Genomic DNA, 19,950 nt, shown 5'->3' with positions numbered 1-19,950 from the left:
GTTAGGGAAAAGTTACTTAGGGGTTAAGTCTCTCTATATAAAGTGAGGAGATGTATCAATCGAGAGAGGCAAGAATTATGAGAAATCAATCTAGTCCCAATCCCCAATTCATCTCCCCAATCTAGATCCAATCCCAATCTAATCAGCCGTCGTCGTCCGGCTATCTTCCCGGCGGATGTCTACCCCGTTATGAACTAGGTTCATAACAACTGGTATCAGAGCTCTGGATTTGTGTTATGAAGGCTTGGCATCGACAAACCATCCCCGGCCTCTTTCAGAGCAATCACAGCAGTGCCAGGACAGCTTTTGCCTGAGCTGTTACAGGAATTTGACGGGCTCTTTAGGGAGCCGCATGGGATGCCTCCTCAGCGTGCGATCGAACACAGAATCAGGCTCAAACCAGGTGCTGATGCGGTGGCTGTCAGACCATATCGATATGCTCATCTTCAGAAGGACGAGCTTGAAAAACAGTGTGCTGACCTTCTCCGCCAAGGCATTATCCGGCTCAGCTCGTCGGCTTTCTCGTCCCCAGCCCTCCTAGTGCGCAAGGCAGATGGATCATGGCGCCTTTGCATTGACTATCGGGCTTTGAATGCTTGCACAATTAAGGATAAATTTCTCATTCCCGTGGTCGAGGAATTACTGGATGAGCTTCGGGGTGCCAAGTTTTTCACGAAGCTGGACCTCCGATCTGGATACTACCAGGTGCGCATGCACCCGGATGATGTTGAGAAGACGGCTTTCCGCACTCATCAAGGCCTGTTCGAGTTTCTGGTCATGCCTTTCGGTCTGACGAATGCTCCGGCCACGTTTCAAGCACTGATGAACTCGGTATTGAAACCCTTCCTGCGCAAATTTGTCCTTGTTTTTTTGCTGCACCTCCGAGCTGTCTTTGAAGCGCTGCAGCACCATGCTCTCTTTCTCAAGAAGTCCAAGTGTTCTTTTGGCCAACCATCCGTGGGCTATCTGGGACATGTTATTTCAGCTGAGGGTGTTGCCATGGATGAAACCAAAGTGAAGGCAGTCCTTTCTTGGCCAGTGCCCAAAACTGTTCGGGCTGTCAGGGGTTTTCTCGGCCTTGCCGGGTATTATCGGCGTTTCATCAGGGACTATGGGCGCCTCGCTGCTCCTCTTACGAAGCTCCTGCGCAAAGATGGATTTCAGTGGACTGAGGAAGCAATGGCTGCATTCCGGGCGCTTCAACAAGCACTCTCGTCGGAGCCAGTTCTCCACTTGCCAGATTTCTCTCAGATGTTTGTGGTGGAATGTGATGCTTCGGGTACGGGATTTGGTGCTGTCTTACATCAGGGCAGCGGACCGATTGCTTTTTTCAGCAGGCCCATTGCCCCACGACATGCCAAGCTTGCTGCTTATGAACGGGAGCTGATTGGCCTAGTGCAAGCGGTTAAGAATTGGCGGCCCTATTTGTGGGGTAGGGAGTTTATTGTGCGCACTGACCATCATAGTCTCAAATTTCTGCTGGACCAACGTCTTTCAACAATTCCGCAGCATCATTGGGCCACAAAGCTATTGGGTTATGATTTCAGAGTTGAATATAAACCGGGTATTGCAAATGTGGTCGCCGACGCACTGTCTAGGCGTGATAAAGAGGCTGCGGCTACCTGCATGCTGCTGTCTGCACCCTCCTTTGAGCTATTCAACTCCCTGCGCAAGCAAGTTGCAGCTGATGATTTCCTCCAATCAGCACATGCTCAGGCTGCCAACAAGGAGGATGGATGGTCTGTTGTGGATAGCCTGTTACTTAAAGAGGGCAAGATCTTTGTGCCGGCCTCCTACAGCATTGTTCCCACCTTATTGGACCTCGCGCACGGCATGGGCCATGAGGGCATTCAAAAGACCTTACATCGACTCCGTTCAGATTTCCACATTCCTGGTGACCGTCGCCTTGTGATGGACTTTGTTCGGAACTGTGAGGTTTGTCAATGAAACAAAACAGAGCATCTACGGCTGGGTGGTCTTTTACAGCCGCTGGACATTCCGTCAGTTGTTTGGGCAGATATCGCAATGGATTTCATTGAAGCCTTGCCACGAGTCCATGGGAAAACGGTCATTCTTACAGTGGTGGATCGGTTCTCAAAGTTCGCACACTTCATTCCCCTGGGTCACCCCTATACAGCAGCGTCAGTGGCAAAGGCTTTCTTTCAGGATGTTGTTCGGCTCCATGGTTTGCCATCTTCCATTGTGAGTGACCGCGACCCGGTGTTCACAAGCTCTCTCTGGAAGGAGTTGTTCGGTCTTGCAGGCGTCAAGTTGCAGTTCACATCGGCCTTCCATCCTCAATCGGACGGCCAGTCGGAAGCCACTAACAAAATCATTGCTATGTACCTGCGCTGTCTCACGGGTGATCGACCTCGACAGTGGATTCGCTGGCTACCGTGGGCTGAATTTTGTTACAATACATCCTATCAAGCATCGCTTAAAACCTCTCTGTTCAAAGTGGTTTATGGCCGCGATCCTCCTGTTATTCGAGCATATGAGGCAGGGGAAGCACGGTTGCCAGCTGTGGAACAATAGATGCTAGAACGGGATGAATTCTTGGCTGAAGTCCAGGATCGCTTAGAGCAAGCACAGCAGTACTCCAAGCAGCAGTATGATAAGAAGCACCGTGAGCTCTCGTTTGAGGTGGGTCAATGGGTGTGGTTACGTCTGCTGAACCGGCCATTGTCTTCGCTAAATGTTCATAACCACAGTAAGCTGGGTCCGCATTTCTTTGGGCCATACAAGATTGCAGAGAAGATTGGGGACGTTGCCTACCGGCTGGAGCTTCCGCCGGGTGCTCGCCTGCACAATGTCTTCCCTGTTGGGCTCCTCAAACCCTTTCACGGTACTCCTCCGTCGGCTCCTCCAGCGCTACCTCCTGTGCAGAATGGTCGAGTCTGTCCTAGACCGGCAAAGGTGTTGAAGGGTCGTCTTGCTCGCGGCAGCTACGAGGTGTTGGTTCAGTGGCTGGACTAAGATGCTACTACGGCTGCTTGGGTTCCGCTTGAGGACTTCAAGCGCTTGTATCCAGATTTCCAGCTCGAGGACGAGCTGTTGCTCCAGGGGGGAGAGATGTTATGACGGGACGTGTCTACCAGCGCCGCGCCAAGAAGACGATCGAGCAGGACGCCGAGAAAAGTGGCTAAAATAGCAGGCGATTTGTTTAGTTATTGTTAGTTTATTTTCCTTAAAAAAAGACTCATATATATATATATGGGCTAGCTGTATCGTGAAGGAACAGAAAAATAATATCAATCTAGTTTCCCTAATCCCTTCTCTGCCTCCTCCCAATCCCATCTGCTAAGTTACCGGCGACGTCCTCGACGGCGCCAAGACGCCTAGGTCCAGGACCTCGCCCAGCCACCAGCCACGACTACCATCTGCGCCATATCCCTAGCTCCAACCACGCTCCATCCACCCACGAACATAACACCATTTTACTCCCCTCACCAATTCACTTTGTCCGCTTAACCCCCTAAGCAAAATTAGGCACAATTTACTCCCCCGACAATTTCAATTAGTCCAATCTACCCCCTAATGATATTTCTCTTTTTTGTTTTCCGTGTAGAAATTAATTTAAGTTCAAATTTTGTGAGTGGATAGAGAACATTATGCCTTATGTTAAAAAAAATACATTAAGAACTTTTCATGGTTATTTTCATAGGTTGGAAACATTTAACACAAAATTTATCACAGATCAAATTCTGCATGAAAAAATCATAATGTATTTTTCTAGCATAGGGCACCATATTATAAGTTACATTGCAAAATTTGAAGTTAAAATTCCAATTGTACGCAGAGAAAAAAAGAGAAATCTCAGTAGGGGTAGATTTGACCAATTGAAATTGCTTGGGGAAGTACATTGAGTCTAAATTTTGTTCAAGGGGTTAAGTGGGCAAAGTGAATTGTTGAGGGGAGTAAATGGACTTTTTCCTTCGATAACTGATGCTCAGGCAGATTATAATTAGTACAAATCACTCTATGACCAGATGTAGTTAGCTCATCAAGGATAAGGGGCAGCTACATCTCACCAAGGGCTCCAGAAATGAAAAACTAGCCATTGATAGTTATTGCTAAATTGGAAATGTAGAAAGCGAATCATTCAAAGTGATGAAAAATATAGTCAATATAGTTATTTCTTTTCCTAACTCTTGAAAAAAAATCATCATCAGAACAAATGGTTAATATCAGCAGATTTTAGAAACCAAACAGTGAAACAAGAGTAGGGAATAGGGATGCTACCTACATAACTTTAGGTAAATGAATGGCACAAGAAAACATAAAAGTTACCTGTAAGAATTGCTTGGTCAACACGTAATTGGTGGCTAAACATTTCAACCATTCTCATGTCAGCCGGAACTTTGCAACCAACTTATCCACAAAAAAAGGGGGGGGCAAGCAAGTGTCAACTAAGTAGCATCAGGAAAATGCTAAACATGGTACTAAAAGGAAATCATCAGATGACCAATCGACTGTACCTCCTACTTCAACTATATCTCCTGGGACAAGTTCTGTTGCTGGAAGTATAGAAAAGCAACCTACATGATTCAAACATTGACAAATGCACTAATCAGCTAAACATATGAGTATATGACAGAGCATGCATGATTAATAATTTAATTTGGTTTCTGGCATCAATGTTTTGTGACATTTGCTGATGAAAAACTCATAAAAACTTAGTTTTGATGGCAGACATTGAGCAACTATGGTAATTGGCCCCTGGACTAATGCCGATCAGATTACGGTTTCCAGACAAAAGATTAAAAAAAATGAAATGCAAGAATCCATGGCAAAAGTGTGCTACCATTGCGCAGAACCGTTGCAATATCAGCTTGATAAGCACGGAGCTCCTGCAGATTTGTTATAAATAAGTCATCGTGGAGGGTGAAAAAAAAGTTGGACACTGCAATATATAATGTAGTCAAAGAATGCTAAGAAAGACAATTAACAAATTTTAGCATTCAGCGTTGAGATGCACCATGCATACAAGTAATCAGTTACGCAAACAACAATCATAGAGGATCAATAATTAGGACCAAAAACTCGGTGATCTGGTCATTACTCCCAGTTCCAAAAAAACGAGAAGATAATAGGATCTGAAATATAGTATTCAAAAACAAACCCAATGTGGCCAGATAAAAGAGGTAGGATCTAAATCACCTCATATTTCCACCTATATTTAATATAGCTCTGTTTCTGGTGGTATAAAGATACATGGGAAGGCAAAGATTAAACAGCAGATCAATCTCATTCATCAAACTATCTCGTACCATGTGCCAAAAAAAACTCGGCCTGCAGGGGGAAGAAACCCCCCGACATTGAATAAGAGAAGCCCTCTCATTCACCAAACTATCTCGTACCATGTGCCAAAAAGAAACAATCATACAGAAGGAACAGTCATCAGAGTTAAAAAAAAACATTAGGGCCTTATTGAGAAGTAAGAACCTCAAGAGCTTTTTCAGCATTCGTTTCAGTAATCACACCCACAGCTGCATTTGCTGCCAGTATCATAAAGATCACCTATAGTCAAAATCAAAGAACAAAGTCAATTTCCGCCTGCAGGTCATTTTAAACCAATGGGATATATCCAACTTACAGATGGTTCCAAAAATGCTGATAATCCAGTTTCACCATTCATTCGAGCCAAAAGGAAGGATATAACAGCAGCTGCTATCAATATTTTGACGAGTAAATCATCAAATTGCTTCAAAACTAACTTCCAAAAGGGAGTACCTGAGTAAGAATTTCCATGTCAAAAAAAAAAGATGAATGCTGAAGAGTTTACAAAATTGGAAATTGTTAGTTCAAAGAGCAATCAGGAAAAGAAAAAGAATCAGAGATGTAAGGTTTCTAAAAATTTGGGTGGCCTCGGAAGTCCTTTTTTTTGCCTTAATTAAAATCAAGCCCCAATTCACGAAGTAGTTCTGCAGAGTTATGATGTATGTGCCTACGTAGAATACACAACTGCAGAGCAATAAATTAGAGCGAATGTCAATATGTCATGCTTTCACAGATGACAGAAGATGGTAAGTGTCTGGATTATTGTTAAAGAAGCTTATCAAATGTTTATGTTCATATGCTAACAAAAATACTGAGTAAAACTGTCGATGGGTTCAAACCCACAGGCCACAGTTGAGCCCTATAGAAAACAACATATGGGAATACGGAAAAGCCAGCTTGATCTTATGGTTAACACTCATGAGAATGAAACATACAGGTGATAGGTATTGCGATGCAAGATATACAAAACAAAACTGGGAACTTGAAGTGATAGCTTACTCTCTTCTTGGGGAAGCACTGGAGGTAGTCCATCCATGAAAATAATAAAAACAATTCAGTAGTCATCAGAAAGACTGTAAGAGCCAAAATTGTGCATATTGCAATGCAAAAATAAATCATACATATGCATGCCAACGTCCAAAATATACTCCGATTGAAACTTCAAACTGATAGATAGCAGGGGACTCCAACTAGATTAAAAGCACCAAAGCTATGGTTCAGTTAGATTGGCATAACAAACATGGGGCCTGTTTGGATCCAGGGCTAAAAATTAGCCCTTCCCTTTTATGTTCACCACTAGTTACTAGAGTGCTGACTAGTGATGAGCCATAGATTCTACAGAAGAAGAAAAACAACAAAGTTCATAATTGGTTGCATTGCACGAATGACCAAACTCTAATATGGATGAACATGGGAAGTATGCATTCGATAGGTCTGTTGGTTCACGAAAAGCAATTTAGAGCAAACACCCTTTTGCCTGAAATACACTCCCAAGCTGTATAATCCAAAACAACTGTTCCTCTAAAATCCAATGTGAACATTTCACTATTTGAACAAGACATGACCTCACCAAAAATGTAAAAGTATACATAACGACACACAGACTTTGCAACTAATGCCACACTCCGATAATGTTAATTTTTTGTTATGTGCGATGCAACCAGTCGATTCCTACCAGAAGAACAGTGAGTAAACTGCACGCATAGAAAAGCAAAAACTCACCGTTTTTGCCGTAGAGCCTCGCATGCTGCTCCACCTGGGTACAGAAACCAAAACCAAATAAGCCCAACCGAACCCCCACCACATTACCCATACCCAAACTGAAATTCACACGGCGAGACGCTTCAGATCAGCACCTGCGAGTCGGTGAGGCCCTTGGTCCGATCTACGCCGAACGCCTCCAGCACCTGCGAGAAGGTGAAGGCGGCCAGATCCGTGAGAAGCGGCGGCGGCGGGGCCAAGGGATTAGACGAACACGAGAGGGGGGTAAGGGTCGGGAGGCGCTCATTACCTCGGCGACGGACTTGGCGTAGGCGTCCTCCATGGGCGCCCGGCGCCGACGCGGCCTCCGGGGACGCCGGGGAGGGAGAGCTCTGGCTACAGCCTACAGAGCCACAGAGGGAGGCAAACGGGCGAGCCGGAGAGCTAGTGGTGCCACCAGAAGCGATCGGGTCTGCGGCGTCTGGCAGCGGTGTTCGGCAACGGTCACGCCGTGCCGGAGCCCGGAGATGTGAGACGAGACGCCCGGCCTGGGGTTTTGCTGATCGGGTTGGACCGTCCGTCGCGGTGGCGTTTTTGGCTGTCTCGCTAACCTTGCAGCTGGCGCGGCGCGACCACGGGACGATCGTATGGCGCGTGACTCGATGAGCAACTGAGCAAGTGAAGTGAGACGCAAGCAAAGCCATCCCCAATGGGCTGACATTGCTTCCGATTGGAAAAAAATTGACTACCTTTCTTTTTTCACCAGTATCATGTAAATCATCTGTCGTATTACTAGTCTATATATTGGGATGCTGAATTCATGATGGATGCGATTAATTAGATGTTTAATTGCGCCTGCTAGGATGAACTTGGACATGCTAAAAGCAAGTATTATAGTAGGGCTACAAGTAAATTGAATCCTATATGGAGGAGAGAAAAAAGAGAAGAGAGAAGAAAGGAGGGGTTCCACTTGCAGCCGGCTAAAACGAGCACTCTAATCTCTCAGCGTGGGCTTGAAAAGACTCATCCGCCAGCTAGCAGCCTGTTGGGTGCATGTTGGGGGCGCCACCTTCGGCCATCGACCGAAGGCCCGTGCGCAATTTGAATGCAACGACAAAGTCTCCTCCCGGCTCGGCAAGCCGAGCAGTCAAAGGGCTTCAAGCTTCGGGCGAAGACCGAGGCGCCTACGGCGAAAACCGATTCGTCACAGGTGAAGACGAAGAGAAGCGAAGAGTGACGAAGACCGAGGCGCCTACGGCGAAGACCGGTTCGCCACAGGCGAAGACGAAGAGAAGCGAAAAGTGACGAAGACCGAGACGCCTACGGTGAAGACCGGTTCGCCACAGGCGAAGACGAAGAGAAGCGAAGAGAGGCTAAGACCAGGGCGCCGACTGCGAAGTCGAAGACTAGAAGGGAAGGCGTCGGAGAGTAAGCGCTTCGAAAGCCGCGAAGGGAATCTTGTAATGGGCCCAATGGGTTGTAATGGGCCCAATGGGCAGAAGAAGCTCGGATGTAATTTACCAAATGGTGTAAAAATACGTTTGTACCTCGGGAATATTCCGGGAATATAGTTGTTAGGGGGCATTACGGTGTAATAACGGAGGGTGCTAGGTGAACCATCACCTATAAATACCCGACCCCTGTACATTGATGGGACACATTGAATACAGAGAGATAATCCAATTTACTGTGCGAAGCCACGTTTCTGGCTTGGAGTTGTTCACTTCGACTGGTGCGCTCTTTCTTCACTGTTATAGTGTTCGCCCGTTCCGGAAGCACTCTCCACCAACAGTTTGGCGCTCACCCGTCAGTTCGACACACCACGCCACACCACATGGCGACGAAGAAGAAGAGAGACGCTACTACCACTTCGACAGACACGACAACAACGACGACACCTCCGCAAGACGAAGCTGCTCCCGGACAAGAGCCCGCAACCGGCAACGAAGACATCACCGTCGAAGACATCGCAGAAGGTCAACACGAAGTCGGTCTGCTGGACCTTGGCATCTCTGCCGAAGACATCGCTGCAATGCGAAGGGTTGATGCTCGCCTCGAAGAGGCGCGAAGAGCTAAGATACAAGCTCTTCAGGAAGAATCTACGGAGCCTCAAATCATCACGAGGGCGAAGGGGGAGGAAATAATGTTGACTGAAGCAGAAAGGCAAGAGCAGTACAACAAGCTGCAAGAAGAAGATCTTCGCTGCAAGGCGTTACAAGAGAAGATCAGAGCACAACGACTGATGCTCGAAAAAATGCAGGCACCGCAGCCGCCGCAGCCACTGCCGAAGGGCACGGTCGCAACGAACCCACCAAGAAACGCAAGGGTCCGAACAAGGACTATACCAGTCGAAGAGATCTCTGACCAGTCTGAACAAGAGGAGGAAGGGTATTATCGAAGGGCCCACCCGCGAAGAACGCTATTGTCCGAAGAGTTGGAAGAGATACAATGGCCTCATCGCCTCAACCCAGCAGTACTGCCTCAGTTTGATGGTGAGTCCGACCCCGAAGAGTTTCTCCTGAAATACGAAGCCACCATAGAAGCAGCCGGAGGAGGCACAACGTGCAAGGCGAAGGCACTTGTCCTCACGCTGCGAGGGACTGGCTCAGCGATGGTATGCAAACATACCCCCAGGAAGCATTCTATCATGGAACCAGCTTCGTTCCCAGTTGCGCTCAAGTTTTCGAGCCGTCAGGCCCGACGAAATCACATCCTGCGACTTCCATAACTTGAAGTAAGAAATCATGACTTTACAGGAGTACCTTCAGAGCTTGATAAAGCTTCGCGCAAGAGGGCCAGACGTCACTGACCAGAGCATAATCGACTCAGTAGTCAATGGGATCAGCCTCGGCCCATGCGGGGTGTACTTAACCCGACGAAGGCCGAAGACAGTTACCAAATTATTCGAGATAATGCAAGAATATTGCATATCAGACCGTGCGAAGAGGCAGAAGCTCGAAGAAATGAATGAGAAGAGGAAGTCAAGGAATAGCGAGAGGTCACACCAGAAGCCATGGCATTCCGACCAGTCGAAGCAAAAAACTGTCAATAGCGTCTCCGAGGAGGAGTCACGTGAAACCAGGCACCACAAGAACAAGGGCGGCAGAGATCACCGCGAAGACAGATCTAGCCGCGTAGACAGATCTAGCCGCGAACATAGATCTAGCCGCGAAGACAGGCCCAGCCATGATGACAGGTCTAATCGCGAAGACCGCTACCAGAAAGGCCGAAAAGAAAAGGGGGGCCGAAGGGAAAAAACACCATTTTGCTATTTCCATGGGAAGGACCAAGGTCATTGGACCAATGAATGCCCAATCGCAATTGAAACGAAGGCAGAGCTCGAACGCAAAAATGCACAATCAGCAAAACCAGTAAATTACACTTCGCAACCACCGCATCCAGTTCCTCTTCCACAAACCACCTGGACCCCAACACCAAATTGGCCAGTATCATACCCAGTTTACAACTACAACCCATTATACACACCTCCAATGTCATTGCCTTTGCAACAATCCATGCCACCACCTTCGCACCAGTCGATGCCGATGCTACCCGCTCCGCAGTACGCCAACACATGGTCAAGGAGCTCCACGCCTTTACCCCCACCACCGAAGCTCGAGCCAGGACAGATACCGAAAAGAGCAGGCGACGGACCCTCCAGCAACATGGTTAACATCATCAACGCCATCTCCGGAGGATCCAATGAACCGGTTCATGAGGCGAAGAGGCAACGCAAAGAATACTTCAGAACTGTCTCTCATGTGAGCGAAGGCAAATGTTTCCGAACTCCGTGGTCGCATGTCCCAATAACCTTCACACAGGCGGATCTTCGGCTACAACACTACCCTCACAATGATCCCCTTGTCATCAGAGTCAACATTGGCATGAATTCAGTACACTTCGCTGGGAATGACGTCGGAAGGATATTGGTCGACAATGGCAGCTCCGCAGACAATCTGGTATGGCAGTGCTTCGTCAAGATGGGGTTCACAGAGAAAGCTCTGAAAAAATCGCAATACCCTCTCATTGGCTTCGGAGGCAAGAGAATCGAGGCCCTCGGCAAGATAGAGCTCAACATCACATTCGGCGAAGGGGTCACGCAAAGAACAGAAGCAATAACCTTTGATGTAGTGGACATCAACTATCCATACAATGCCATCTTCGGCCGAAACACCCTGGTGAAGTTTGCAGCTATAATCCATCAGCCGTATCTATGCATGAAGATACCTTCGGCAGGGGGAGTCGTGACCATCTACGGCAATCAAGAAGAAGCGCGCAGGTGCGAAGATAACGCATATAGCACCAACAAAACTGTGCATACCATTGAGGCTACCGAAGAGGACACAAGAACATTTGTTGCCGAAGACATGCGAAGAGACCATAAAAACGAAGGGGTCTCACCAGCAGAACATACGAAGAAGGTACCATTATGCGAAGATGTGCCTGATCGTCTGGTGATCATCGGCAAGGAGCTCGAGGAGCACGAAGAGGTAAGACTCATACAGTTTCTGAGGAACAATCAAGACGTCTTCGCATGGTCTTCGTCCGACCTGCGAGGAATCAGTCGAGAAGTCATTGAGCATACGCTTACAGTCAACCCGAAGGCAAAACCGATAAAGCAGGGGAAGAGGTCACTGTCCGAAGAGAGAAAGAAAGCAGCACAGGGTGAGGTGCAGAAATTGCTAGACGCAGGTGTCATTCGCGAGGTGCAATACCCAGAGTGGTTGGCAAATGTGGTCATGGTACCAAAGAAGAATGGGAAATGGAGAATGTGCATCGACTTCACCAACCTCAATAAGGCTTATCCGAAGGATGAATACCCTTTGCCTCGCATCGACACATTGGTCGATGCGGCGGCCGGCTCAGAAATGCTGAGCATGCTGGATTGTTTCTCCGGCTATCACCAAATTTTCATGAATAAGGGGGACAAAGAGAAAACTAGTTTCACCACTCCCTTCGGGGCATACTGTTACATCAGGATGCCAGAAGGCCTTCGCAACGCAGGCTATACATTTAACAGAATGATCAAGAAGGTGCTCGGGGATCGGCTAGACTGAAACATCTCCGCATATGTGGATGATGTGGTCGTTCGAAGCAACAAAAAAGAAGATCACATACAAGATCTTCGTGAAACATTTGCAAACCTTCGCCGGCACGGGCTAAAGCTAAACCCTGAAAAATGTGTCTTCGGTGTTCGAAGAGGCAAGCTGTTGGGTTGTATGATCACAGAAAGGGGTATAGAGGCGAACCCTGAGAAGATCGAGGCAATCAGGTGGATGAAGCCGCCAACCACAAAGAAAGGTGTTCAAAAATTGACAAGTCGATTGGCTTCGCTGAACAGATTCATCTCCAGATCGGTAGAAAAGTCTCTCCCATTCTTCAAAGCACTGAAAGGAGCTGGCAACATGCAATGGGGCGAAGAGCAAGCGAAGGCGTTTGAAGCCTTGAAAACATTTATAGAAAACCTGGCAGTCATGTTCAGCCCTTCTGAGAAGGCAGAGCTCTTGCTGTACATCGCCACTTCGGGTGCCGTGGTCAATGCAGCTCTCGTCGAAGAGAGATTAATCGAAGGCGAACTTAAGCAAGTCCCCATCTATTTCGTCTCCGAAGCCCTGAGTGGCTCGAAACTACTATACTCCGAAATGGAAAAAATATCTTACACAGTAGTCATGGCTTCGCGCAAGCTTCGCTACTATTTCCAGAGTCACAAGATAAAAGTTCCAACTTCGTTCCCTCTTCGGGATATGTTTGAAAACAAGGAGGCCTCCGGCAGAATAGGCAAATGGGCTACAAAACAAGCGGAGCATACAATTGACTTCGTCCCCATAACAGCAATCAAGTCCCAGGTCTTGGCAGAGTTCATTGCAGACTGGACTCCAGCGGTGCCTTTGCAAGAAACACCGAAGTTAGAATCAATATGGCAGCTTGAATGTGATGGGTCATACCAGAGAGATGGGGCAGGGGCTTCGGCAATCCTCACTGCCCCATCGGGCACACAATTGAAATATGCAACGAGGCTAGACTTCAAAGGGTGCACAAATAATATTGCAGAATACGAAGGCCTGCTCCTAGGTCTTTGCAAGGCAAGAGCACTGTGAGCACGAAGGTTGTCCATCAGATCCTATTCGGAGCTAATCACCGGACACATCAATAAAACCAATAGAGCACTGAAGCCGGAGCTGTCAAAGTATCTGGCAGCCGTCCGAAGCATGGAGAGGTTTTTCCTCGGATTCAGCATACGGAGCTTCCCAAGATCGCAAAACAAGCAAGCCGATATACTGGCGAAGGCCGCAGCTCAATATGACCTGCTGCCACCAGATGTGTTCTTTGAAACATTGAAGCAGAGCTCTGTCAACTGCGTCGAAGAGCCTGTAAAATTCATCAACGCCATAACCAGCGAAGACTGGAGGGCAACCATAATGGCCTATCTGCGAGGGCATTTCGTCCCTGAAGATGACAAGGAAGAAAAGAGAATGGCTCTTCGTGCTCGCAACTACAAAATCATCAACGAAAACCTATATCGAGGGGGTGTCTGCGCGCCCCTCCTGATGTGCATCTCTTGTGAAGAAGGCCGACAGTTGCTCGAAGAGATTCACGCAGGCATGTGCTCTTCGCACATTGCAACAAGGGCATTGGTAGGCAAAGCCTTTCGCGAAGGCTTCTATTGGCCTTCGGCGGTTGCAGATGCACACGAAGTGGTCCGAAAATGCTCAAATTGCCAAAGGCATGCACCATACAGCAAATTTCCACCAGACGAAGTGCACTTATTGCCTCCGGTGTGGCCCCTCGCTCGATGGGGCATCGACATTGTAGGGCCTTTTCCCAGGGTGTCAGGAAACTACAAATATGCTGCAGTCGCAGTAGAATATTTCTCGAAGTGGGTCGAAGCCAAGGCTCTCAGAGATATCACAGCTGGAGCCTTGCAGAAGTTCTTCTGGCAAAACATTATGGGCCGCTTCGGCGTACCAAAAGAAGTCACCGTAGACAACAGCAAGCAATTTGATTGCACCACATTTAGAGACTTCACCACACAGCTTGGGACGAAGCTATGTTTCGCTTCGGTCTATCACCCGCAATTGAACGATGCGGTGGAAAGGGCCAACGACATCATCTTCGCAGGCATAAAGAAGAATATCACCGAGTTGCCGAAGGGGAAGTGGATAGATGAGTTATCAAGGGTAATTTGGTCACACAATACGACAGAGTCAAAGACAACGAAGTTTACTCCGTTCAAGCTCTTGTACGGCGAAGAAGCTGTCACGCCCGAAGAAATCAAGCTCAAATCTTGGAGGACGTCCGAAGGGACGGACAATATAGAGGAAGACATAAAGCCTTCAATCGACACAATCGGGCAGCAAAGATGCAAGCAGCAATCAACCTCGGCAAATACCAAGAAGAAACTCGAAGATGGAAGAACAAGAAGGTGAAGCCCAGGGAGATTTAAGAAGGGGATCTTTTGCTTCGCAGAATCCCGAAGGCCAAACAGAACGGGAAGATGCATAGCAAGTGGGATGGACCATTCATTGTCGCCTCCATGGTGAGACCAGAAACCTGCAGACTTCGCACACTGGAAGGTGTCGAAGACCCATACTCATGGAACAAAGATATGCTGCAAAAGTACTATGTGTAGGAACAATGTAAGAGCCCGCGGAGAAAAATAACAGAAGGGGCTCAACAGTTTAGTATTTATTTCCGCAATTTTTTTATTTTATTTTTTGTTTGCGAGAAATTCGCACAATGTATCGAAGGGACTGTACTCTTTTCCTCACGGGGGAAGCCTTCGCACGTTCACTCTGGACGTCGGAGGTGTGAGGTTTTTAACGAGGCGGAACCCTGTGTAACCCCTTGTGAAATATAAGCAAGGTCCCCCGAAAAGAAAATCCTCTCAGGAACAGGAATATGGTGAAGGCACCGAAACATCTATCCCTCTTCGCCAAGCGAAGAGGGGAGTCATCGGCGCATAAAACAAGCGATGATGCTTGAAAGAAGTAAGCACGGGACGCGATGAGGCAGAAAAGTCCTTGCGAGCGAAGAGCCCAAGGCAGAAATTCGAAGACATAAAAGTCCTAATGAGCGAAAAGGCTAAGGCAGAAAAGTCCTTGCGAGCGAAGAGCCCAAGGCAGAAATTCGAAGACATAAAAGTCCTTATGAGCGAAAAGCCTAAGGCAGAAAAGTCCTTGCGAGTGAAGAGCCCAAGGCAGAAATTCGAAGACATGAAAGTCCTTATGAGCGAAAAGCCTAAGGCAGAAAAGTTCTTGCGAGAGAAGAGCCCAAGGCAGAAGTTCGAAGACAATAAATCTTCATGAGCGAAGATCCCAGGGCAGGAAAGTCGATGAGCAAAGAACCAAAGTCGAAATCTCACGCGTGAAAATTCATCGCCCCCCGCAAGCCGAGCAAAGGGGGGTGGCGCTTCACAAAACGTACATACGCTCGATTGCGGCGTCGATGACTTTCATCCTCTCGCCCGTGCAAAAGGGGGGGTGGTGCTTCGCAAAATACAAATTTGCACAGTCGAAGGATAAAACTAGGAAGCATAAATATATTCATCTGTATATAAAAAGAACAGTTCGCGCTACAAGAAAAATTACACTTCGCAATAATAGCGAAGAAAACACACGTGTACACTTCGCACAAAAGCGAAGAAAGGTACAAATTTCTTCCCTTCGCGCTAAGTCGAAGACTCCACGAAAACTAAATCATGAAGTTACATCTGAAATTTCTTCGTCGAAGATAAGGTGGTCCAAGTCAGATATGACTTCGCGGACCGCAACATCTATTATTTCTTCGGCTGTCCGGCGAAGAAATGCTTCAAATTCAACCCCTGCAAGCGAGGGCACCCCATCGTTAAGATGAGCCTTCGTCAAAAATCCCTTGGCGACGATACATGAATTCATGCGGAGCAACCATGTCTTCAACAGGCTCCGGCTTCGGCCCCAGAAGGCCCATGGGCGTTTTATAAGGCCTATCGGTGTCCAAAAGACGTTTTATTTCACGGCGAAGCCGGCGCTCAAACAGAACTTTTGCGTGTTCTTCGGAATTGCGCTGGAATTCTGTGAAGAAACATTTTGTATCGGCATTCCGATAGTCATATACGCGTTCTCGGTCAGACCAAAACTCATCAAATGAAAGCCAGGGGCGACGGGCATGGAACTTCTCCCAAGTTAAACCAGAAACATAAAATTTCCCGCGGTTCAAGCGCCAAGGAATAATACCTTTGATGATCCATGCAGGGGCCAACGCAGGGTCCTGCGCAGACATCGAAGGCGTTAGATACAGTGATACTTCTGTTTTCAGTACTACACTATTACAAAAATCACTCGGCCTTCAGTCATCACACCACGCTGATCTTCGGCGCATCATCCGCTTGCCCCCCGCCATCTTCGCCCTCGCCATGGCCAGGGGCTCCGTCTTCACCGCCACCGGGAGCGCCGCTGCGCAAGTTGTCGGCTTCAGCCTCGCCAAGGAAGCCTCGAGCGAAGATTTCTGCCTTCTCTTGAATCTAAGAGAAATCAAGCATGTCGATAAGCGAAGACGGTAACAAAAAGTGAACCTTGAGAAACGCGAAGTGGTACCTGATCTTTCATGCGCTCCGGCTCAACATCGACAAGTAGCCGCCCCTTTTCATGGAAGTACTTCGCGAAGTTCTTGGCGATATTCTTTAGCAGGGCAGAAAGGGCTTCGGGGTGCAAGGAGTCCAGCGAAGGCCATTCAAAACACGAGTCCCGAAGAAGTCGCAGCTGAGCCTTCACGATGCCCGTCGAAGAGGCACTGCTCTCCGTTTGAAGCAAACGGCAGACGGCAGCACTAAGAGTACGTGCCGCAACCGTAGCGGACAGCTCGCATTTGAAGTCCGAGCCAGATCTGGCCATCGCCAAGGAGGCACGGATCCAGCGGAAGAGCTCCGCCACTTCGACGTTCTCCTCTTGTGATATCTCCGGAGGGTCAATAGCGAACTTCGCGAGCAGCCCGTAAATGTCAGTTTGCACCAAATCTGCGAAGGAGCTGATAGCGGTGCGCCATCGCTGAACAACATCTTTCCCACGAGCACGTTGAGCTTCGGCAACCCTCCGGGCCTCTTCGGCTTCAGCTTTAGCTTTTTCAGCATTTTCCTTGGCCTTCTCTGCAGCAAGTGCGCCCCGGCGAGCAGCCTCGGCTGTCTCGGCATGGTTCTTTGCATCAGCACGTGTAGCAACGAGTGCCTCCTCGAGAGCAGTTTTTTACTTTTCCAGGGCTACCACACGTTCCTCCATTCTCGCCAACTACGAAGTTCGTTCGTTGTCAATCCTGAGTTGACGAGAGGCGCAGCGCAAAGCGACGAAGGCCTTTAAGGAGAGGTCTTCGACGTCTTGAAGAATTTGGCTCACTCTGGTGGACATCAGGCGCTTCTCCATAAGGGGAAAGCTGAAGGAGGAGCTGGCTTCGGCGAGGAATCTCCTCTCCCGATTGCTGCTCGAAAACCGAAGACTGCCGACGATGTTGTCCCCGATCAGCTTCGCCTCCGGCATCCCGAGAGCGGCAGCCACCTCAACAGGGTCGGAGGTGCTTACGTGGTAGCCGCTGCTCTCTGTCGAGGTGAACGTCGCGGCCCTTCAACTGGAAGACCCGGCGGCAGGAACCCGGCCGTCCTCGCCGACAGCGACGGTCGGGGCCGTCTCGGGGGCAGTGGCATGTCCCTGAGGACCAGGACCGGACCCCTCCACGTCCTCGCCACTTGACGACGACGACGAATCCGAAGACGTCGATGATGAATTCGGAGACGAAGGGGCTGCGGCTGAGTTTTTAGCATGGGGCTCCGTGGTCGCCAGGACAGATTGGATCTCCTGGACGAGTTCGTCATCGCTGTCTGGCTCCATGGCGATGTACTCTAAAGCTAGTGAGGGTTTCGGCGGTGGAGCGACGGCTGCGATAGGACGAGCGGCAATGGGAGGTGAAGAAGCGGTGACAGGATTTCCGTTTCCCCCATTATCTTCGGACTCCCCAGCGCTGCGAAGGGGCGAGGAAGTCAGGAACTCTTGAAGCTTCGAGCGTTTCGCTCCGCCAGGGCCAGAGCCCCCCTTTTTCCGTTTTTTTCTTCTCAAGTGTGGCAGTGACGCCACCGGTGTCTCCAGCTTTCCCCCCTGCTTTCTGAACAGCGAGAAGAGTTTCGGCAGCACGCTGAGGGGCTTTGATGCCGAAGAAGAAAAACACCCGATTGCCTCGCGCGCCGGCAAGTTTGGACAGAAGCAAGTCATATTCATTGCCGGACACTGGTCCAAGCATCTCGTCAGCGCGGGTCTCCACCTCTGCTACATCTATTTCTGAAAACAAAGACAAAAGTTCTTATTGTCCTCGCAAAAAAAAAACTTATGTTCTTTTCGAAGTCCGAAGACTTCGCTAAAGTTGGGCATCGGAAACCCATAAACTTCCCTCTCTGAAGGAGCCCAGGAGGAAATGGTCCAACCCTCTCTGAGGGGGAAGCACCCGCATGCGACGAACTCTTCTGTTATGTCACGCATGCTGAGCACTTTCGACACCTCACGAAGGACGGTCATGAAGGCTTCGTTCGCAGGGATGCGAGCCACGTCCACCTTCGGGGTGTCGCCCAAATTTCCAAGCTTCTGAACAACCAAAGGGTGGCGCTTCGTCTCCGGGTCGAGGGGTACCTTGTGGTAAAACCAGAACGAAGACCAGTCCCCCGGCCACTTATTCTTCGACGCCCCGACAGGGCTGGGAGCAGTATGTTGAAAGGCGAAGGTGTAGCACCCGTACTGGGGCTCCATCTCCGTTGAGATACCATCAGAGCCATGAACGGATATGCTCTTCGGCTGGTAGTGCACCCGCATCACCCGAGCGAAGTTCTCTGGGGTCGGGGCGAGGTGGCAGGTCTTCGACAACCACATGAAAAGGTTGACGCGGGAGAAAGAGTTCGGGGTCATGTGGTGTAGGAAAACGCCGTACCAGGCGAAGATGTCAACGACAGCGGGATCGAGGGGGAAGCGAAGCCCAGCGGGAAAGAAGTCCTTGAAGACGACCACTTCGTCTTCTCTTGGCTTCGCATAGGTGTCTGTCTCCGGTGGAACACGTCCAAGGACAGGAGTCACTACCCCTTGTTTCTCCATTTCTCCAAGCATCGCCAGAGTCATCTTCGTCGGACCGAAGAAGGTGGTAGGCAGGAACTTGCTCTTCTTCGGAGCCATCGCAGGACCAAGCGAGTTCGCCGTGGCGCAAACGATGGGAGAGGAGCTAAAACTGAGACGAGGAGGCACAAAAGCAGAGTGAAGCAAGAGAGTTCGGCGCCAGAAAGCAAAGAAAGCGTACCATCCCCCGCCCGAGCACCCCCACTTATATAGGAGGGGGGATGTGAAAAATCTGTTTTACCCCTCCAGAATTTTCGCGAAGGGATTGCGCGGGGAAGGGCAATGTCGGAATTTCGCACCGGAAGCCTCGTGCGACGCGTCAAAGAAAAAAAGTCTAATTAATTTTGATTAACTCTTTAATGCATTTACTAATACATCTCGATGTCTGGTCCGTTGCTTAGCAGGTGAACTGAAAAGACTCAGGCCTCGACGGACCGCGAAGCGATCGGTCGAGGCCCGAAGGATGACGCTTCGGGAGAAGAAGTCGAAGTCATTGCCCCTCCAAGGATGGGCAACTACTCCGAGGGGCTACTGTTGGGGACGCCACCTTTGGCCATCGACCGAAGGTCCGCGCGCAATTTGAATACAACGACAAGGTCTCCTCCCGGCTCGGCAAGCCAAGCAGTCAAAGGGCTTCAAGCTTCGGGCAAAGACCGAGGCGGCTACGGCGAAAACTGATTCGCCACAGGCGAAGACGAAGAGAAGCGAAGAGTGACGAAGACCGAGGCGCCTACGGCGAAGACCGGTTCGCCACAGGCGAAGACGAAGAGAAGCGAAGAGTGATGAAGACCGAGGCGCCTACGGCGAAGACCAGTTCGCCACAGGCGAAGACGAAGAGAAGCGAAGAGAGGCG

The 19,950-nt window shown here is 49.1% G+C and overlaps 1 protein-coding gene across 3 annotated transcripts in view; it reads right to left on the bottom strand.

Annotated features, from left to right (window-relative positions):
• LOC120692669 (calcium-transporting ATPase 3, endoplasmic reticulum-type-like) overlaps positions 1–7,501 on the bottom strand; it is a 29,885-nt gene extending 22,384 nt beyond the window's left edge. For 2 of the 3 annotated variants that reach the window (XM_039976042.1, XM_039976043.1), the window contains exons 1-9: positions 7,292–7,499; positions 7,137–7,187; positions 7,003–7,036; positions 6,280–6,297; positions 5,597–5,733; positions 5,446–5,520; positions 4,805–4,850; positions 4,479–4,538; positions 4,291–4,371 (exon numbers count right to left, since the gene is read on the bottom strand). In XM_039976042.1, the coding sequence (XP_039831976.1) occupies positions 4,291–4,371; positions 4,479–4,538; positions 4,805–4,850; positions 5,446–5,520; positions 5,597–5,733; positions 6,280–6,297; positions 7,003–7,036; positions 7,137–7,187; positions 7,292–7,324 (535 nt within the window). In that variant the 5' untranslated portion in view covers positions 7,325–7,499. Of the gene's footprint in view, positions 1–4,290; positions 4,372–4,478; positions 4,539–4,804; positions 4,851–5,445; positions 5,521–5,596; positions 5,734–6,279; positions 6,298–7,002; positions 7,037–7,136; positions 7,188–7,291 lie in introns of all 3 variants that reach the window. The other variant, XR_005682700.1, reaches the window with a different exon arrangement.
• Positions 7,502–19,950: the final 12,449 nt, after the last annotated feature.

This window comes from Panicum virgatum, chromosome 9N (assembly GCF_016808335.1).
Source record: "Panicum virgatum strain AP13 chromosome 9N, P.virgatum_v5, whole genome shotgun sequence".
Classification (NCBI taxonomy): domain Eukaryota; kingdom Viridiplantae; phylum Streptophyta; class Magnoliopsida; order Poales; family Poaceae; genus Panicum; species Panicum virgatum.
Note: the sequence above shows the minus strand (reverse complement) of the source record. Positions and strands in the feature narration are given on the sequence as shown.